This window comes from Cucurbita pepo, chromosome LG11 (genome assembly GCF_002806865.2).
Source record: "Cucurbita pepo subsp. pepo cultivar mu-cu-16 chromosome LG11, ASM280686v2, whole genome shotgun sequence".
In the NCBI taxonomy this organism is placed as follows: Eukaryota; Viridiplantae; Streptophyta; class Magnoliopsida; order Cucurbitales; family Cucurbitaceae; genus Cucurbita; species Cucurbita pepo.
The window spans coordinates 1,615,519-1,637,056 of NC_036648.1; the positions used below are offsets into that span (position 1 = coordinate 1,615,519).

A 21,538-nucleotide genomic window follows, 5' to 3' on the forward strand; every position below is an offset into this window, starting at 1 on the left:
AAAAGCATCTTGAGTGAAATTTCAAGGAAATTTCTTTGATGAAGACAGATTCGTTTATTTCTTTATTTAAAATATGGTTTTCATTTTTTTTATTTTCTTGAAAATATTGGTTTTCCTTGAATTTCTCAGAAATTTCCATGAAGACGTGTTGAATCTCATCTACCAGACTAAGCAAAAAAAATAATAAAAAAATAATAATAATAATAATAATAAATAAATAAAATACAAATACAAATGTCTTCTAATAAAATATTGGAAGCAATACGAATCAATGAATTAAAAGCAAAAATCAAGTTTGTATATTATTTTGGAATAGTAAAAGGATTAACATGTTTATGAATGAAAATATTTTATATTTTTAAAAAATATATCCAAATGTAAATAGCTTTTAAATACTTGTACCAAATATGCACATTTTCCATTCTTTTCCATGCATTCAAATGAGTGGATACCATCAATTATCATATCAAAAGTCTACGATTTGATCTCTCAACTAAAAATCGTTCGAACTATAAAAAAAAAAAAAATTATATCCCTATATCCCATCTCTCATGGTTCGTGCTCATTCGGTTGTTGATCTTTTCTAAGAGCATAATATTCGTGACCCCTATGTCTTAACGAGAGATCCTTATGTATGGATCCCACAGACACCAAAATGAGCACAAGCCATGTGGATCCCCAACATATCACCTTCTACAAGAATAGCAGAACCAATTAGCAAGGAATCATCGACGCCCACCGACAATGCTCCTCTATGGTTTTGTTAGAGCACACGGGCACTCGACAACACTTGACAAAGGAATAGGTCACAAATTGACAAATGTCCGTTACACAAGGCCAAAATCTTATAAAAAAAACATAAACACAAATTACACAAACCTAATCTTCTCAACCCCAACTCATAATCAAATCTATTAAACGTACTATCAATCTAAATTATTTGCAATGTAATAATCATATTTACAGAAGGAAGAAACTACACAAAGAACTGATGTCACAATAATGAGGCAATAATGACGACATCAACATTACCAACCCACGACATAGTTGACCAATATAATAAGGAACAAGTAGTTTGGAATTGGTTGTCCGAATTTAGGTAGACGAGGGGGAGGTAGCATAGGAAGAACAAACTACAAGGAAAAAAAAAAAGACCAAGAAAAAGACCCAATGAGTCGTTCAAAAAAGCCATAAAACTTATGAGATGGAAGGATGATGTCATTACCATGAACGAAGCTGCGCATGTCATCACAATGTCTGGAATTTCCCCAAAACTGGAACACACAAAATAAAGACCAAGAAATTGTACTTGAATTATAATAAAAAATCACCAACAGATTTTTTCAAGTAATAATTGTTTACCGATATTCCTGAAATAATGTAATAGGGATTGTTGAACGTTGACTGGGTTCACAACTGCACTCGTTCTTAAACTTCCAAGGTTAGGATATCCAAAATTCCATGTTTATTTTGTAGAAATAATATGGAAAGTTTGAACATTCCCATAAATGATGAACATATACAACGAACTTGAATTTAGTCTACTTGTGCGCGTCTACTACAGACCGTAGACTTTCTTGGAATTGCCATTAGATATTGAAGAGATCTGATCGCCAAAAAGGAACCCAACCGGCCAAGTTTCGTCCTGCACATCCATTAAAAACAGACCCAGCAAGCCCTAAATCCACCGGGCCGTGCGTTCAGAACAGACCCAGCAACCCAGGAAGTAGATTGTCACCGAACATCCTATGCAGTCATTTTTGGTACCGACCACAATAAAGAAAAACATTCATAAAAAATTAGAACATTTCCAACAAAACATGGGAAGTGTCTTATAAAGAACCAAATAAGTCCACCCTGCGTTTTGGCTATACAGCCCTCTTCCTGTTAAGCTGCTCAAGGTCTTCCTTCCACTTATCTCAAGTTTCCAATTCCATCATCTACAAGTCCACCGTAATAGCAAAATAAGAGGGCATTAAACCTCAGAAAGATGAGAATTTTGGCTGAAAGCAAAGGGGGGAGACATCATATTATATAGCTATTCAACATTAAATTATTCGGAAAAAGTTTAGAAGGCATGGAAGGGCCTTACAGTATCAAGAAGGGTAGTGTGAAGTGTGAAAAAAGTGTCATCATGCATCGCTACTTTCGTGTCAAAACATGTGCAACATCTGAATATGCAAAAGGAATTAAGATGGGCATGGTTCGACTTGGCATGAAGATAGGTTCTTACAAATTGATGAACTCGGCATGAATGTCAAAAGTAATCAAGTTATTCAAGGAACAAAAAATGAAACCATGAACTACATAAAAACTAGTATAGAAGTTGCAAGTTTAGCAAGCGACTCCTATAATTGATATCATACCCTTATATGCACGCATGATGCAAGAATGTGTAACCTGGCACACAACACAATATTTGTACAAACGATATCTACACTACACACACACGGAATGACAAAACTAAAAGGCAATCTCTAAAATGTAAAACTATAGTACACACAGAATGATACTCTTTTTATGGAAAACAAATAAGATACCACTCATAGATAACGAAGGAACATTTCAAAATAAAGAAATTAAAATTATTTAAAAATCAACACAAAATTAATTTCTATCAACTTCAACTAGCGAGGTGAAAGGATTTCCCTTATCACTAACCCAGGTTGAAAATAAATATTTCACTTATTGATTATTAAGATAATGATACCCTCCTCCATAAACTTGAATTAGAGAGAAACTTGACTAATTTCGAAGAATTCCATAAAATTATTAATATACTACTTAGGAGGGCAACATAGGTCTGGCTAGAAAAGATTTGAAAAGCACAATTGCATTTAAGATCTAATAGAAAGGCACGTACTGATTAGCTTTATTCGAAATCATATATTTATAATAATCCTAGCTTTAAAACATTGCAATAAATTCGAAATATTCTTCACAGCATCCAGCAGCAGACGCGGCAGTTACAAATGCAAGGTAAAAGAAATCAAGACTGTGATACCTAAGTGTAGCACATTAAATTCCGTTGATCGGCGTGAAAATTATGACCCCTATAATGTAGCATTTTCTCCAACGTCCTATCAATAATTATTGCGCAAAAACGGAAATGAACATTATTGCGCAAAAACGTCACCTCCAAATGCCCAGTAAACATCGGATAATAAGGAAATTCCCGAGCATTAACTCGCAAAAAGAGAATGAAGCCTGTTAAAGCGAACAGCTGCTCAATTAAACACATACATCTTTACATTATCCTCACACCTGTACGACGATACGCAACTTCATTAGAAAAAGATTCAAGAACAATCAATTGACATTTTGCTTCTTAAAATTTTAATCTTAACCCTACAAGATGCAAGTAGGAAAACATGCAACCTAGCAAGTAAATTCTTACAATTTCTAATACATGGGAAGGGGAGTGGTACATGGTGATATCAGATATTCGAGGAAGTTAAATTGAAAAAGTATTGTGTGATGGGGCAATTAATTCTATCGAAGCAATCTCTAGCACTACGGCGAGCAGAGGTCTAAAATTCAATTGAAAAAGAGTAAAATACACCACACAAGTTGCATAAACGAATATGATTTCCTACAAATACTAAAGAGCAAGGAAGTTAAGTGCAAATTGTTTGGTAATCTTGCAAATTATGACATTATAGATAAAGCAAGATCTCCAATCAATTAATATATTGAGAGATCGTAATAGCCATAATAGCAGTGAAAGGGAAACCGAGAATCAGATTTCAATCATAGGAAAACAAAAAATACACGAACCGGAAATTAGATTAGAGGTTCTCCTTCTCCGCCTTATGAACCATCCATTGGTAGACTAATATCAACGTCGTTCAATTTCTAGGTAACATAGGGTTTTTTTCAAATGACCTACAGAAGCTATCTAGTGTGAACTTCATCATCAACGATACTTTTAGGAATTTTTTTGGAGAAAACAGAAACCGATGACATGAATTCAAATCAAAGCATGCGTATATTAAGAAACTAGTGCATCAAATGATAAAGAGGCCATAATAAAAATGCCAAAAAAAAATAACAAGAGAAACATAAACTATTGCTCGAGAGGGAAAAGAATAGAGAGAGAGAGGAGAGAGAGACCAATAGGGAGAGGACCAACCTATATCTACATTGAGAGCGGTCCCGTTGTACGGTATTTTCATGGTCGCGCAGATAACTCCGATCAGTGAGCAACATGAAAAGGCACGCTCTAAAAAACTGCAAATCCGATTCACTGGATGAAAGACACATACAATTCCAAGTCCAAAAAAGAATGCGAAACTAAAACGGCAAACCGATGGCAAAAAATTACGGAGCCCGATCCATCTATCGAATCTGACAGAGAGAGAAGTGAGCACGCAAAAGCATTAGTATACACTTTATACCAAGTGCCTCTGGGTGCTCACTCTCTTCTGTCAAATTCCAAGTCCCAGGGACGATTACCTATAGAGTAAAACACCATCAAGAACGATAAACAAATAATTTTCAGTAAATAATCTTTCACATGTGTAATGGAGACAAACGTATACACATAGAAATCCGCAGAGAGACGAGAGAGAGATAGATCATATAATGATGAAGACGACGAAGCGAGAACAGATCCGGAGCATCAAAAACCATAAAGCCGCTCAAAATCCAAACCATCAACACACCATTTCATGAAGGAACAAACATTTTCTGAAGGTACTGGAAATTAATTAGGGCTTTTAGGTTCAGTACGAAATAAATAAGCTGTTAAAGAANTAAAAAAAAAAAAAAAAAAAAAAAAAAAAAAAAAAAACTCGATTCTCTCTCCTCCATGCAGGACGTCGGTAACAGTGCCGACAACACGTAATTAAAAGCTTCTGAAAGACAAATCAAACAGTGCCGTGACCACGGTGAGCATCGCAACGTTCCTCAAAGAGAATCCACAACAAGAACGAAAAATCATGAGCAAGAACGAAGAAAATCGATACGAACAGATGAATCAAAACAAACAGATTAGCACAAAGAAAAGAAGAAATCAGATCGATCCAATCCGATCCAGGAGCAGTAACCAAGAGCTTCAAATCTTATCGTTTAAATCAAAATCTCCACTCGCAGTTTGTTTTTATTTCGAAAGAAACACAAAATGGATCGAGATCTTTCCGGACGCAAAGAAGAAAAAAAAAGAAAAAAACGGAGGGGGGGGAATCCAGTATTCCGCTCGCATTGAAACCGAGTAATCATAAAAACGGTGCGTTCACGTGTCAGTTTTTAATTGGACAGAGATGATTGTCGAGGGTACGTGCCGGAGTACGGAGTGTCGTGACTGAGAATAAATCCTGACCGTAGATTCCGACTTCGCAGATAGGGTGAATCCCAACCGTAGGATCATTATCATTGAGGTAGGACCACCAGATGTCGGTCGTCCCCTTGGAGAATGAGAGGTATAGTTGGAAAACACCAACAACGTTTCACAAATTAAAAAATAATAATAATTAAAAAAATATAAATATAAAATAAAAATGATAATTGATGTTTTATTCGCCCATAAAAATACATTTACATATTTACATATTTACATTAATGGGTCAACTTAACGTGGGAGGCCCGTGAAAAATGAGCATCTGGGACCACATTTTAATTTAATAAAGATGGGATATAAAATAATAATAAATACGAAACTTTATACTAACCGTTACATTGACGAAGTTAAGTAAATTAATGTTGATTTATATATATATATATATATAAATTAAAAAAAATGGGGAAAATAAAAAGGGGCTGAAAATTTCAGAATGTCAGGTAAATAAATTAATGGGAAGAAAGTGGAAAAAGAGAGGATTTTATGGGAAGCAGAGACCACGCTGTTAAAGGGGCAGTGATTGCTACGCATATCCAACTACCTTAATTTAACAATTCCATATGAAAAAATTACCTATTAATTAAGTAAGTAAATTAAATGGATGACATGAATTGTCCAATCAAATTACTGTAGTAAAAAATTGCTAAAATTAAATATAAAATATATAAAAAGAAAGAATTAAAAATACATCATAAAGGTAATTCACCTAAGCATTTTATATTAATATTAAATGATTTAATGATAAAAAGGGAATACATAAAATTTATGGGATTTTTGTTTGGAAATGGATATTCTTTTTTTTTAAAATTAATTATATTTAAAAAATTTGATTTGAAAGTTTTTATATATTTTTCTNTTTTTTTTTTTTTTTTTTTTTTTTTTTTTTTTTTTTTTTTTTTTTTTTTTTTTTTTTTTTTTTTTTTTTTTTTTGTGGAGAAATTCCCATCACATATTGGGGGGGCAGAATATATAGTAAAAGGAAGAGTCCTTGCTGGCCACCTGGCAGTAAATATATATATATATATATTTTTTTTTTTTTTTAATAAGTTTCTAGAGACAATGATTCTTCCTTTTTCAATTTAATTTTTTTAAATTATTATTTTCTCTATTTTCTTTAAAATAATATGGTATTTTAGTTGCATGCAACTACGAAATCGAAAAGAATAATACAGATGTCGAGAGATAGTTTCTTTGATATGGGAATCTAAGAGATCAGTATATTAAGAGAATATCGAAAAAAAATTAGATTCTTTAGTATAGACATTCTAGAACGTTCAAGCTTGTAGTAATTCAAATATTGAATTTTTTTTTTTAATAACTAACTTTTGGAATATAGAATTAATGAAAGTGCAATATCTTCATGGAATCCACTTAGAGTATTCAACGTTGACCAATATAATAATTGTTCCTAAGAATTAATGTTTCATCAATTTTAATTTTGAATATAAAAATATGTGGTATGGGTGGAGCCACTGGAATTGAATGAGCTAAGAATCTCTGGAGATCACATTGCATAAGTGAGACTTAGCCGTCGAAGTACTACTTTCAAGCTCAAACCATTAGAAACAGAAATGCTACTTTTCTGCCTGGTGATCACTAGGTTGCAACGGAATTGAATGAGCTAAGAATCTTTGGAGATCTCAGTGCATAAGTGAGGCTTAGCCGTCGAAGTATCGGTTTCAAGCTCAAACCATTGGAAATAGAAATGCTACTTTCTGCCTAGTGATCTCTAGGTTGCAGCACGTTTGGTCGAATCGTAGTAATGTTCTAATCCTAACGAAGTAGTTCTTTCGAAGATCACAAACGTAGATTGCTCGCGACTGAATCGGACCCAGAAATAGAGAAAGTACATATCTAAATGAGAGTGACGTTGAAGATTGAAAAGAAATCCGGTGGAGAAAAAGAGCCTTGGGTGGAGAGAGGACAAGAGTTGAAGAGGTGAATAGGTGTTTAGGGGGTGGAAAGAAGCAGTAGGGGACAGCACTTTTGACGATCTAAGTTTGAATGTGAGTGGTAAAAACAAAAACAAGGGCAGTAGGGTGAGGTCAGAAGACAGAGCTGCAAATTACAGCACAAGAAGACGACGGCAGTGGGGGACTGTGTGTGTTGTCCAACATGCATTGATGATGCCAGATCTGGTAAAAAAATACAACATATTCAACCCTTCAAATTCAGTCAAGTACCAAACTTTCCCAAAATTGCAAATTTAATAATTCTATCTTCATTTCCAATCATTTCTTTCTTCCAACACTTTTCCCCCCTTCAAATTCAGTGAAGTATAAGAAAGCTTTAACCTTTCATGACCTATTTCAGGATCGACAGATTCGTGCGCAAGTCTATATGTAAATTTAACGACGAACTCACGAAAAAAGCTATACAATGCTCCACAAGGTTAAGCTTCCAAAGGCATTAATCAAATACCAGATGTTAGGTTAACAATTACTCTGAAAATCACCTCTAGGGAGTTAAGACGGTGGTAAAACAGGAGATAAGAAGACAGAAGGGCCTAGAAAGGAAAGACCTTTGTGTTCTGAATCTGTGGCTTTGTTTCTCTAGTAAGCCAATCTTTGTTTGAGAAAAGCCAAGAGAGTAATACATATAGCTAACTTAACATCCTCTACTATTACCTCCCACAGGATGACATGAATTGCGGCAAACAACTACAAAGAGAACTCTAGCATACTCCTATAATTGTTGCTAACCTACCTAACACTAAGAATATATGACAATCTCTCGAAAACATGCCAATGAGACGAGATGAGATGAGATGAGATCAGATCCAGAGCAAGTTTGCTAAGAACTCATTGTAGAATTTGCAAATATGTAATGCAGACCGTGGCGAGAATAGACAAACTCCAACCTTTTTGGAATAGACATGGTGATTCAACCTTTTGATTCTATTCTTCTTTTCTTTCCCGGCTTAGATTCACTGCCCTGATCATTGGATGAATTTAGTGACTTTCCCTTTGAATTCTCCATTGTTTTCCCAAGAGCAGCAGAATTCTTCAAATCTCCACTTTCTTTTGATTTTGAAGATGTGAACTTAACCTTGGGGGAGAGATTGGCACTATTAGATTTATCGCCTGTTTTGGTAGTAGACTTTCCCTTTGAAATTGCAGGAGTTTTTGGAGTCTCTTGTTTGGACTTCCCTGTCTTCAACACGTCTTGCTTGGACTTTGCAACAACAGTAGGTGTAGTTGTCTCATTATCCTTCAATTTGCTAGTCTTGTGTGATTCAGCATCGTCGTTCTTCGACTTGCCAACAATTTTCGGTCCTGTGCTACCAGCTTTGCTGACAGTTTTAGGAGTGGTTTGATCCTTGAATTTGCTTACATTTGCAGGTCTTCCAACCTTAGGGGTATTCTCTTTCGACTTGTCTTCAACTTTGCTGCCACTACTCTGATTAGTTTTTGTAGCTACACCTTTGGATTTGCCGGAGGAAGTCGCTCCACCCCTAGAATTGAGTTTAACGATTAAACATCAAGAAACATTATTGAGAAAGTGAACAGTTGTGGAATAGCACTAACTTTTTCGGTGAGACGTCCATCTTTCCTCGCTTAGCAGCCTCGTTGGCATTTAGTTTCGCCTTTTTCTTTTGAGGTCTGTAACAAGAGATAAAAGAATTGATATAAACAAGATCAAATACCAACAGCCCTATCCATACATGTCCAGGAGAGAATTCCTACAATATCATGATCATATATATTCATAAATCACTAATTGCATGAGTACAGGCATCACAAGTTTTCAAAAGTCTAATAGAGTCCAAGTTCCAAATTTCTTGGTAATTTAAACAAGCTTCATACTCGTGTTGAATTGACTATAAAGATATTTCCACAATACAAGGCTAGAAGATATCAGAACAGAATAGATATGCAACATCAGCATATCATCGAGCACATTAACTGCACATCACACATCATATCTACCCGATTGAAGAAACTCCATATATCCCTAGTTAAGTAAAATATGAACCATCAAAGATTATTAACATAGTCTAAGTTATTAACTGCACATCACACATCATATCTACCTGAGTGACGAATAAAGGTGGCAATTTGTACACGATGTTAACTTTATACGATCGACTATTTCCACAAAGGAAGACCACAAATATACCATATTTGGGAATTAATATTGAAAACTAATATAGTCAGCAGTACATACGTCTCTGCTGCAGATTCTGATCTCACTAGATCTGCTGTTTCCTCCTGTTGTCAGACAATTGAACCTTAGGTTAGAGAATCTTAGATGACAAGCAAAACACACATTCACACAGCCACCTACCCGTTCAGATCCAGAGTCGTCGTCAATATATTCCCATCTCTCCTTTTTAAGATTTAGTATTTCTTCATCTCCATCCGTGTATAAAACCTGCATAGATTGACCCGTGTAAAAAATACCAAAAACCTATGCATAAACATTCATATGTGCATATGCATATGCACAGCTGTATATAACATACAACACACGTATATGTACTAAAATGCATGCATGCATGCCATAGTAACAAAGAAGGAACAAACGAACAAACCAACCTAAGATTCCATAAATGATATCTTACCTTGTGCTTCCTTTTTCCAGGATCAAAAGATTCGACTACACCTGCATAAAACCTGTAAGAGATAGGAGATGTCATGCAACAAATAACAAGAAATTAAAGGGTCAGCATAATTGTTCAACCATGGAAATATGGCGATATTAACAGAACAAAAAAAATGAAAACTCAGCAGAGTTCAAGGGCTACCGTTCACTAATCATAATAATTCACCGGAAGGACTAATGTGAAAAATGTGGTCATTAATAAGCAGAAAGCATTCACCTTTCAACCGACTGAAGAATTGAGAAATAACTAACATGACTAAAAAGAACTCATAATGTAGAACATAGAGTAAGGGGAACGTTAAAACTTCTTTTTTCTGTAGTTAACAAACTCAGAAGGCCTGTGTGAAAATTGTTGAGGGAGATCATGGAGGATGGTAGTGGGTTTTGTCTAGTGACCTAGGAAATAATTTCTAGATATTGATGCAGGGAGGGTTTGGGATCAGTCATTTCATTTACAAGAAAACTGGCCTCCCAACCAAATGATCATCACGTTTCCCTTGACCCCAGATTCTTTGTGGCACAAGATCAATCATATGGGTATCATTTCAATGGATGAGACAGAATTTTACCCTGATTTCTTAACACAGAAATCTTCCAAAATCAACAAGTCTGCAACTAGGGTTGAACCCAGCTCCAAACAGGATCATACACACAAAGATAAGAATCCTGAACACTGGTATGAATAGGAATCTACTTAGAACGGATTGAATAAGAGTCAACTTCCCTCCTTTCACAAAGCCAAGATGGAAACCCACCTAGGGTTGCAGCCTAAAGGAAGCCCAAGGCAGAACAGAAGAGACCCACTGCATGAGCAGCTAGAGAAGAGTTCAACTTATAAGATGCACAATTGATGCCAAGGACCTAAGACCCCAAATAAGCTCAAACACAATGAATGTGATTGATAATTACAAATGAGTCCCCCCAAAACAAAAGAAAATAGTATCAACTGCAAACTGCAGATATAACAAGTGAAGATTCTCTCCCCCCACCTGAAAACACTTGATAGCCCCTCTCTTTCCACACCAGTGGCAAGTAATCTACTAAGAATATCCATCACTAATATGAAGAGAAAGGGGAAAGAAATCCCCTTTTTAACCCGTTGAAAAACTCCACCTTATTTCTCGGTTTTTCGTTGTTATGGAATATTTCACCGTACAAACCCAAATTTAAATCCAAGATCTCCACTTCCACCAGAAACCTTTCTTTCCATGGAGCTTGTCCAAAAACTCTCAATCCACATGATCTTGAGCTTTTTCAAAATCACTTTTCAAATCCTAGTCCTGACTTTGAACAAGACACTAATTAAATGAGGTGCCCATGATCTTGAGCTTTTTCAAAATCTTATACTTCTGCATACCATGTGTCCACTACAATTCAAGTTCATAATATCATGATACCATACATCAAAGACACCTAAAAAAATTAGAGGAGACACCATTGGTACTTACATGCGATCCTTTGGCCACCACACTTTTATCTTTGAACCAACCAAAGATTCATCAAAATCCTTGGTTTCAGACTCCTGAAAAAAACAGTAAGTGAAACTGAGATTTAAGTTTCCAACACAACAAAGAAGAGTGCAATGGGCCAATCACCAATGTTGCTTTAAGATCATATACAACAAAGAGGCAGCAGTATTAAAAACCAGAAATAGTATTACAGGATAGCAAATGTAGAAGTTCAAATATCCATTATTTCATCACGTTTATAGGCTTTTGGTTATTTGGTTATGTATTGTTTACGTTTCGCAAACTCAAGATAAAGAACTTTGGATAAATCAGCTGATGTCTATAAAAGAAAACAAGCATTTTTTATCTTCACAAAATGCTTCACAAATGCACTCAAACAAACACAGTAAAAAAACGAATTATGATCTGACACCTAATCAGGATAATACAAAGAATTCAGTAATTATTGTATATATGTAAACAAACGCAAGTTGAATTAGAACACACTAACTACGACGCATTGATGGCAATAAAAGCAGAGTCATGAAGAACAACTTAATATAATAATCATTTTTTAAGATAACAAGAGCCTCCCAACCAATTAACTTAAGAGTTTTTTTTTTTTTTTTTTTTTAACATTCACGTACTCACCACAATACAATGATTGCAACATTACTAAATTTATTCTCTAAGTAGGAAAGAAGTTCCTCCTCCATAATGACATGGAACTAATTAACATTATACAGTACGAACATACTTTTTCTTTGCTCGGAGTTCGTTTCCTCTTGGAAGCTGGTGTTGTAGTCTTGTCCAAGATCTTCTCATCTTTGGTGGTTTTTGAGGTTGGTTTCAGCACAGGTGTTGCTTCCTAGAAGAATAACCATAATTCAACCAAGCAATTACTAATGCATCAACGGGGATAAGATTTTATCATTAAGCCAAACATAGATTTAACACTGCTTCAATCACCTTTTTATCATCATCATCTGACAAATTTTTAATGGTTTTTCCAGAAATAGATTTACCCAATCCCTTCTTTCTCTTAGCCTCCGATTGTTTTAAAGATTCACCACTACTCTTACTGGCTCCACCTCCCTTCCTAGCGGACTGTTTCAACGTCTTAACTTCAGAATCACTAGCAGTATCACTTTCCCTTTCTGCTGCATCTTCAGCTGCAGTCTTAGTATCATCAGAAACTCCAGCTGGAGCCTTCTCTTCACCATGTGAAACGATCTTTGCTCCTGACTTATTCATTCCATCAGATGCTTTTTTTGAAACTTCTGCAGATGATGCCACCACCACTTTAGCTGGGTTTCCCTTCTTTTTTGCCTGTACAGACTTATTGTTACACTCACTGGGAACGCTGCCACTAAGTGAAGATGAAGCAATGTTTGCTGATTCAATCTCCATAGCCTTGGGTGAAGAAGGCTTGGCATCAACCGCATTTTCTGAAGGCAAGTTTTCAGCAGTCCGGTCCCCCCGAGGAGAACTAGGATGGTCACTACGGCTTTCATGTTCTGGTTGATTCTCAGATTCCTTCGGAGCATCAACATGAGGAACTGCTGTAGATTTTGCGGATTGTTTAGGTTTTCTGCCTCTTTTCCTGGGGAGTTTTTCAGATCCTTCCTTCACATTGCTAGCCTTCTCAGATCCCAAATTAGCAGGTTCAGGATTTTTGGGTGATTTCACCTCTTTGCACTCCTGACCACCATGTTCTTCCTTCTTGTGCACCAAACTAGAGACAGAGACATCTTCACCCCCCTGTGCAGCTCCATTTCTCTTAACTGAGTCATGATGTTTCTCAACGGCCGAGTCAACTCTCTCAGGTGTGGCCACTTCTGTCTGGTTTTCTTCAACCTGATAGATATCGTATCATTTAACTCCATACCAGTTAAATAAAATTAACTACTTTCTACATACCAACCTAATATGTTATATTTTGCATATGTTATCTCACTTGCATAAGAAGACTATAAAGAACTGCCTGTTCTAACCAGAGAAGAAATACTTCATAAAATTAAATCAGGAAAGAAAACACATTAAGAAGCATTGCATGGTTGCATTACCTCATCCTCAGACGTTCTAACGCACTGGCTCTCAGCAACCTGCACAAAGTTTCAACAGATAAAAATGCAAAATCCATTTAAAATTCAAATTCCAGCGAAGATGTCAGCATCATACAAAAATCACTTTTGTCAAGGCTATATTTATCTAATATGCTGACTCGTGGGTGTAAAATAGTATTATAACCAGAATCTCAAAATTTTAAAATAAAATAAATAAATAAATAAATAACCCAACCTCTGTAACACAGAAACTCATGGCAAATTCAATTTCACAATCATGTATCCTATAAATTTAAAAATGAGAATCAAAGATTATATTCATGGAAAATTTGCATGAAATAAACACAGTTGCAAATATTATAAAAGATTCTAATGACTTGTCTCCCAGCAACAAACGGAGAGAAAAGACCAAAAGAGCTTTGTTTTTTTATGATACCAAGTCTAGAAGATATAAAATCTCATTTGTACAGTACTCAACAGTAGGAGGTGGGTGAACGGTATGATTATTAGTAAGACTTGAATGGTACCCCAATCTTAAAATAAATTGTTAAGAATACTCAACTAACAATTATTTAAGAACTTACCACGTTTTCACCAGCATTGTTAAGATTGCTTGGCTCAAGAGAGCCAGAAAGATCTTTGCATATGGAAGCAATAATATCACTATAATCATCAAAAGAAATTCCTAAGCTTTTTACAGCTTGAACCAAATAAGGTTTGAGCTTGGTAGAACAGTTATCAAGAACTCTCTCTCCTAACTTCCGAGCAATAGGTAGAATTTCCTGAAAATGGCATTATAGGATTCAACAGACAATCAAAGGGGACAATATTAATAACTAAAAAAGAGAGATAAAGGGAAAAAAAATAACAACTCAAAGCATATCACCTCATTGTCCTTCTTCACACTTTCTAAGATCGGTGAGAGGAGATCTACAGCTATGTCTTCACTTTCTTCTAAGACAAGGCTCATAATTGTCTCCATTGATGAAAATACATTCTCTGGGTGATAATCTCTGGATGAAAAATACTATAAATGAACTTAACAACATAGGGGAAACCAAAGTTTCTAAACTTAGGACTTCCAACTCGGCAAAATAAAACCTGCTAAGTCCTCACAAATAAGAACAAGAACAAAAAGGGAAAATGAAAAATAAAAGATGTTCAACTAAACTACTGGGAAACAATGGAAGCAATCTATTAGAAGGAAAATGTTAGACCAAAATTGAGTAGATCGATGGCCTACAATTTTACAAACAAAACCTAAGTGGTATAGTATCATACAAATGAGATCAAATCAGAGAACAAAGTACGAAGAGATTCTTTGGTGGTCTATTTAGTCAGAAATTAATAGCCGAAACATTGTTTGAATATAAGAAATTTTCTTTTGTAAAACTTTTATTTGCCACTATTAATATGAAATCACATAAAATTTTACTCTTCAAACGCCAGGGAATAGTTGCTTGTTACAGCAGTCATCTTAACTTCAAATTACCAGCAACTTATTAAAAGAATTGGCATATCAAGCTATATGCCAAGACATCATTACAAATTATAAACTTGGCCCCTAGGCTGTCCTCTTTTTGTTTTGATTAATATCATAGGGTTTCTTGTCTAAATAAAATAACAATTATAGGCAACATATTGCAAAACAATATTCAAACAACCCATTCTACAATTGCATGAAAGTATTTTAATGCGCAAAGGATTTAGACTAAAGAACAACCAAAGCAACTCCATTCCATTCAATAAACGACTAAAACTGTAGATTTGTGTCTAGACTCAAATATAAGTCTTTTATCTTTTAATTATATTTTCCTTTTATAATTAGTTTCCTTTGAAGAAATTTCTCTGGAATTATATTGGTAGTAACCAAAACAGAACTAGAATAGTATTGAAATATAAACGATAAGAACTACAAGATAAACCAAGTGTTTCAAGGTACTTGGACTCTCTCCTCTTGAGATCTCTCTCAAGCCCTAATTCACTCACCAAGATAAAGCCTATCTTTTTCCAACTCCCTCTATTTATAGCTAATACTATAACAACCTCCCTAACTAAATACTAATATACCCTTATAATACTCTTAAAACATTTCTATCATTATTCGCCCCTCAAACACACCTTGTTCTCAAGTTGTGGTTAGCAAAATAATCTCATAATGGTGGGGGAAAGATTAAACTGTAACATGCTTCGGCCCTTTTTCATCTTTCTTTAATGAAAACCTAGCAGGTCAACACGCTCACGACCAAGTGCAACAGCCGACAAACTCAAGTAAACCCATCAAAAAATAGGCTCCAAGCTCAAAAAGCATAATCACACAACAAAAGAATGCAACACAAAGGCCCCATCAAGTTGGGAACCCTTCTTGAAACCCTATTAAAGGTATTAAGTCTACCACAGAGAACCTGTTAGACAAAAAACTTTACCTTATTCAAATTTTCACCTACCACAATGAGTCAAAGACCTATTCACTCAAGGGAGAAGGGTTTGCATGGCAAAGAAAAAAGAATTTACGCCAGAACCCTTCTAAAGGACAAAGGTCTCAAATATGAACATTCTTCTCCCAAGGTTATAACAAGCTGCCTAAGCATCGATAGAAAATTGATCACATCCCCCATTTCACAATCTGACAAGCACAACTAAATCCCAACGAAGGAGAGGACAAAGCTGAGATAGAACAACTACAACAAAATGATTCTTCATTGAGGATAACTGATATAAGCCAGATTCTTACTTGTTACCATCCTTGAAGCAATTCTTACCTCACTCAATTACCAAACTCAGTCCAGCTCAGCATCTATACTCACACTCAGGGACAACAAAAGAAAACTCTATTCCATATAAGAAGCTTTGAAAAAAGTATAAGGGACATTTCTTTATTCATAAAGGTTGCCTACCAACCAACCCAACCACCAGCCCATGACACTAATTAACACAGACAATAGTTAAAAGCTAGACTTATTACAATATGGTCAACTAATTCACCATATTATATTTTCAATTGAGTTTTTCTTGTCAATCCTTCATATGCACTCAAATACCACAGCTATATATCATCCAAAGCAACCATTATAATAGTCCATACTTCGTTCCTTTTTTCATCTTCTCTAGTATAAGTCAATTTCTGATGAAGTACAGAAGTGTTGTGGTATTTCGCATACAATAGAACTTGAATTGTGGGAAGATTAATATTTGTCACAACTGTGCGCTTACAAGTAAAAATTTAAAAGGAACTAGATTTCAAAATAAAATCGAGTATGATACCTTACTGTCTTAAGGAAATGTTGGAACATCTCAATGATCAATCCATCACATTCCAAATCCAGCATGACCACACATGATCTGACCTTTGCAACGGTTTCAAGAATGGATGCCCTCTTTGCATATGATCGACTAGACTTGTCAGAGAGATTTTCAAAGGATGATACTATAAGATGAAATACCTCCTGAACAGCAGCATACATACAACTCTTTAGAGATAAATTTGATATGTGGAGAATTGACATTGTATCCACTCATAAACCAAATTTCTAATTACCTTCATTTGCTCATCATTGTAAGGGGCATCAGGTGCAGTGATCCTAGTTATTTCACTAATGCATGCAGCAACTGCAACTTTGACATCAATATCCGAATGTCTTAGAAGTTGATCAGAAATCAGGGCTTTCAGTGATGGAGTGAGCGCACTCTGCATTGATTTTGAGGGGGATTGTTCAACCCTCGCCAGCAAACTCTCTATTTTCTGCAATCAGGCAGATTATTGTGAAGTTAAAAAAAACATGTAAAAAGCTACCTATCATAACCACGAAAATTAAGATCCATTTAGATAAAACTTATAAATACCAATGACCTAGGTAAGCACCTAATATTTCATTATATCTCAATTCACCCGAAGCAAGGAAAGAGAAGAGAGAGGGAAATTACATTAGCAGGAAAGAAAAAGAAATAAGGTGGAAATACTGAACTACATAACTGGTCTTAAAAGCATGAATCCTCATTACATTATGACCCATTATCCATATTCCTGGAAGTCTTAAAGAAGACATACAATCTTAACCACTCCCTCCTGAACAGTTCTCAAACATTCGCATTACTTTCAAGCCAACAAAAGTGATACTCTTAACTAATGCCACCTGCTAGATCAATGTGGAGTTATAATATGTCAGCCTACCAGCAGTATGTAGATAAACTTGAATAGAAGAGGATCAAATTATCTCCTAATTTAAGTGGTTCTACTCGAAACCAAAGCCTTCAGATGTATAAAAGAAACTAGAAGAATTATATCTAAGAATCAATTCAACCTCTTTCTTTTAGCGAATGAAGAGGTTTCGAGTAAGAAAAATCTTGTGAAAGGTGTTGTTTCAAACTTAATCGTCTCTGGTGCAAAATAGTTAAATAACAGCTACAAGATTAGAAAACAATGCAGTACTATGCACAAACCATCACTGGAAATACCTTCCTATATATACTTTGAACAACTCATAAGCTCTCTTCCATAACTATGCACCACATAAGCAACACAAGCAGATTTCAAATACAATTTCCGTAACTTATTTCCCATTGATGCCCACAAAAGAACACACTCCACCGATAAAATTAGAAGACCAGCTGCACAACTAATTCATTCTTCAATTTCATTCAAAGTCGCGTCTATAATATGTAGACATTACTGTACACGCGGGTCTCGAATGTGGTAAAAAGTCGGGAACTTGCAACACATGGCAAACAAGACAGAACATGGTAAATTGTATAGAGGAAACCAATCGAGCATCAAATGTCAGCGTAAACGGTACAGAAAAAGAAAATTCGAAGACAACATTCAACCATGTTGAAAAAAGTAATTAAACAATACACAATCCTGAGGGAAATTCCGAAATTAAAAAAGAAAAAACCCCGCTCAGAAAGTATAGAGAAGAAAAGAACGGAAAGGCTTACGTCGAGAAGAGGTAGAAGTTCTTCAACTGAAGTAGGAGGGTCAACAATCTTATTGCCAGCTTCCAAAAGCTGTTCTTCGACATCCTTGTCAGAAGACGCCATTGTTGGTCTGTTTGCAGCTTAAGCTTCCAGATCCTTCGAAGTGCGGAGGAGTTGAGTTCAATTGAAGTCCATGGAAGCAGAGGAACCCACCGAATCGGATGGGAATGTGGAGAAATCGGATAGAAATGGGAGGGAAACTTGAGAGCGGGAGGAGCTAGGGTTTCTTTTTTTTTTCTTTTTTTTCTTTTTCTTTTTTGTTGTTGTTCTTCTGAGAGATATATAGAGAGAGGGAAAAATGAGTGTTTCGAAATGCTTTGCTGGGAAAAATAAGACTCTCTCTTCAACTCCTTGTATTAAAAACCAGCTTAGCTCTTTTCCACTATCGACGCTCCGCGGCCTCTCTCTCCTTTTTTATTTATTATTTTCTCTTTTTCTTTTTCCAGATTAAATAGTTTGGACTTGAGGGATCTCTGAATTTGGGTTAATCCAGTTTCAAATCCATTTTTTTTTTTTTTTTAATGAAACTACTGGTAGATTTTATTACAAACAAAATATATATATATATATATATTTAATGTCGGAATGATTAAATAAAGTGTTCAAATATTTTGTAGTTTTTATTAAATAGAGAATGTTGCACTCTAAAAAAAATATAATATTTTTTTTAGTATAATAAATACGAGATATGATGTAATAACTTGATATTGTATGTTCTAATCAGTAAACCAGTCTACTTTATGCGAAGATTTCTATACCCTTAAAATAAATGTTTTGTTATTCTCCTCAACAAACATTTGGTCTAGTCAGTAAACCAGTCTACTTTATGCGAAGATTTCTATACCCTTAAAATAAATGTTTTGTTATTTTCCTCAACAAACATTTGGTCTGGAAACCTCTCTCTAACATATGTAATTTAAAACTGTAAGGTTATGTAACATAGACAATATCTGCTATCTGCTTTATAAAGGTGTTAAAAAAGTCAACAAAATTTGTATTTATGTTAACTAAATAAAACCCAAATAACATGAATTATTGAAATTTGAATTTATTTTTAGTGTTTATTATCCACAACAGCTCTGTTTTTTTAAAGTATATAATAAAATTAACTTTTAAATCTTAATTAAATGTTTAAAATAACTAAATAAATATATTTTGAACTAATATGTTATTTTTATGATTTTTTTTTTTTTTTTAATAAATGATTACAAACAACCCCTATCATTCTATTAGGATAGATTAATTATTTGTATAATTATTTAATAAAAAGTTGACTTTCCGTACAATTAAGAGGATAAAAAATGTATCATCAATTTGACAGGAATAAAATAATAATAAAAAAAAGCCCATTAGAAGCCCAAAGTGAAGGATAATCTGGGCCAGCGGGCTTCGTTCAAGTTTCTTGCTTTCTTTCTTATTTTAAAAATTTCCGAACTTTATTTTTTTTTTTTTAATTTTTAACGAGTGTTTGTACAACGGAATGAATAAAATATGTAACATCCATAAAAACTATATATAATATTATATTTGAATTAAAATTCAGTCAATCATTTTTTACATTTATGGTTAATAGATTATCAAAATCGTAATTAATAAATTATTGAAAAATTTAAAACGAGAAATTTCTAAAATGAAGAATTCCATCGAGCTAAGTGTTTTTTGGATCCAACACGATTATTCACATTGCATTGTTTGTCGAAAAAAACTCAAACTAAAGGAGGACAGTTATGAAATTCGAGACTTTATTCTAAGTCGAGATATGTATTGAATTTTTCAATTCGAATATAGCCTAATAGATGAAGACATCGAATAAGCTAAGGACGATGTCGAATAAGGGAAGGACGGGGAGATGGGAAAAAGGTGAAATATTGGTGGGTAAGGCATCAAAATCAGAGTAAAAGGTTGATCATAGTTGAGAGAAGATGCCAAAGATGATGAGAAATGTAAGAGGAAAAGCAGTGCATTTGCAGGTGTGGCTCAAAAGGGTGGCTTTGTTTAATTTCTTCTTCAATCATACACATCCCCATCTCCGACAATGTCAGCTGTGCTCTACCACTGTACACCCACATTCCATCTTCCTTTGTCTGCATGCCCTCCATTAATCTTGGAGCCTCACCCACACTCCTACAATTTGCCCTGCATTCATCTAACTCTTGAGAATAGTATGATATTATCCACTTTGAGGATAAACTTTTATGGCTTTGTTTTGGGCTTGTCTACTTTAAACCTAAGTTCTCATAACTTTGTTTTGGGTTTCTTCGAAACACCTCATAACTGTAGATAAAGTATTTTTTAATTATAAACCCATGAACATTTCCTAAATTAGTCCAGGTGGAACTTTCATCATCCAACACTTTTTACACTACTTTGAGTGAATACCTCATGGGACTTTCATCATCCAATATTTTTTATACGTACTTTGAGTGAATATCTCAAACAACATGGCAATGACCATAAACACCGAGCGACCTAAATTTTACCATAAGTTATTACCATAAAGTAAACTAAAAGATCTATAATAATAATAATAATGCTATATAAAATAAACTAAGATGTCAGAAATTCAAATATTTACCATCTTGGAAGAAAAAAAAAATCACAAAAAATCACCGACCCTTAACGAAGACAAAGTATTGAATCCTCCTATCACCGACCCTTGACGAAGACAAAGTATTGAATCCTCCCATTATGACGAGTTGATATCAATTTTATTTTATTTTATTTTAGAGTTTATAGCAATTGAACATTAGCTAAGAAAGTGTCGGACAAGTTTTTAGTTAAAAAGAAAGAAAAGGAAAGGAAAAGGTGACGCAAAAAGCATCTTAGGAAAAAGAAAAAGTTGCCTAAAAATGTTAAAACATTAGCTGAGAATTGAGATGGCAAATGGCAGCCAAGTCGTGAGCACATGGACATTTTAGTTCACAAATCATGTCACCACGACTATGGGTACCAAAATTATTCTAATATTCACATATTATTAAAACCCCACCATACCAATTACATTTAAAAAAAAAAAAAGAAAAAAAAAACCATTTTTTTAAAACCGAGTCAACCACAACATTAAATTTTGAATTTAAAAGAAAAAGTAAATTTACACTTGCTATACT

At 34.6% G+C, this 21,538-nt stretch overlaps 1 protein-coding gene and 1 long non-coding RNA gene across 5 annotated transcripts; both read right to left on the bottom strand.

Moving 5' to 3' along the window:
* Nucleotides 1-804: 804 nt before the first annotated feature.
* Nucleotides 805-5,128, bottom strand: LOC111806140. 3 transcript variants are annotated; one of them, XR_002816748.1, is made up of 4 exons: nt 4,133-5,128; nt 1,363-3,264; nt 1,226-1,274; nt 805-1,133 (listed from the first exon to the last, which is right to left on the bottom strand). It is a non-coding gene; the product is annotated as an uncharacterized LOC111806140 (long non-coding RNA). The 3 variants fall into 3 exon arrangements; XR_002816747.1 differs by having other exon boundaries at nt 1,226-3,264; XR_002816746.1 differs by having other exon boundaries at nt 886-3,264; nt 4,133-5,124.
* A 2,602-nt stretch (nt 5,129-7,730) lies between these two features.
* LOC111805179 (E3 ubiquitin-protein ligase RBBP6-like) lies at nt 7,731-18,810 on the bottom strand. 2 transcript variants are annotated; one of them, XM_023690111.1, is made up of 14 exons: nt 18,393-18,810; nt 16,996-17,199; nt 16,722-16,903; nt 14,344-14,470; nt 14,042-14,239; nt 13,458-13,496; nt 12,361-13,233; nt 12,149-12,259; nt 11,392-11,465; nt 9,903-9,954; nt 9,626-9,712; nt 9,506-9,549; nt 8,866-8,940; nt 7,731-8,792 (listed from the first exon to the last, which is right to left on the bottom strand). In XM_023690111.1, exons 1-14 carry the CDS (start codon nt 18,492-18,494, stop codon nt 8,222-8,224), a joined length of 2,739 nt encoding a protein of 912 aa, XP_023545879.1. In that variant the 5' UTR covers nt 18,495-18,810; the 3' UTR covers nt 7,731-8,221. The 2 variants fall into 2 exon arrangements, with proteins under 2 accessions (XP_023545879.1, XP_023545878.1); XM_023690110.1 differs by having other exon boundaries at nt 12,361-13,248; nt 18,393-18,809.
* Between the last annotated feature and the right edge of the window lie 2,728 nt (nt 18,811-21,538).

Excerpts from the sequence above, each read along its gene's own strand:
- LOC111805179 (XM_023690110.1), bottom strand. The coding sequence starts at position 18,494 with ATGGCGTCTTCTGACAAGGATGTCGAAGAACAGCTTTTGGAAGCTGGC. Across the intron at positions 8,941-9,505 it reads TCAGAATCTGCAGCAGAGAC|ACCTCAAAAGAAAAAGGCGA; the intron begins GTATGTACTGCT and ends CTCTTGTTACAG. Across the intron at positions 8,793-8,865 it reads ATGGACGTCTCACCGAAAAA|GGGTGGAGCGACTTCCTCCG; the intron begins GTTAGTGCTATT and ends ACTCAATTCTAG.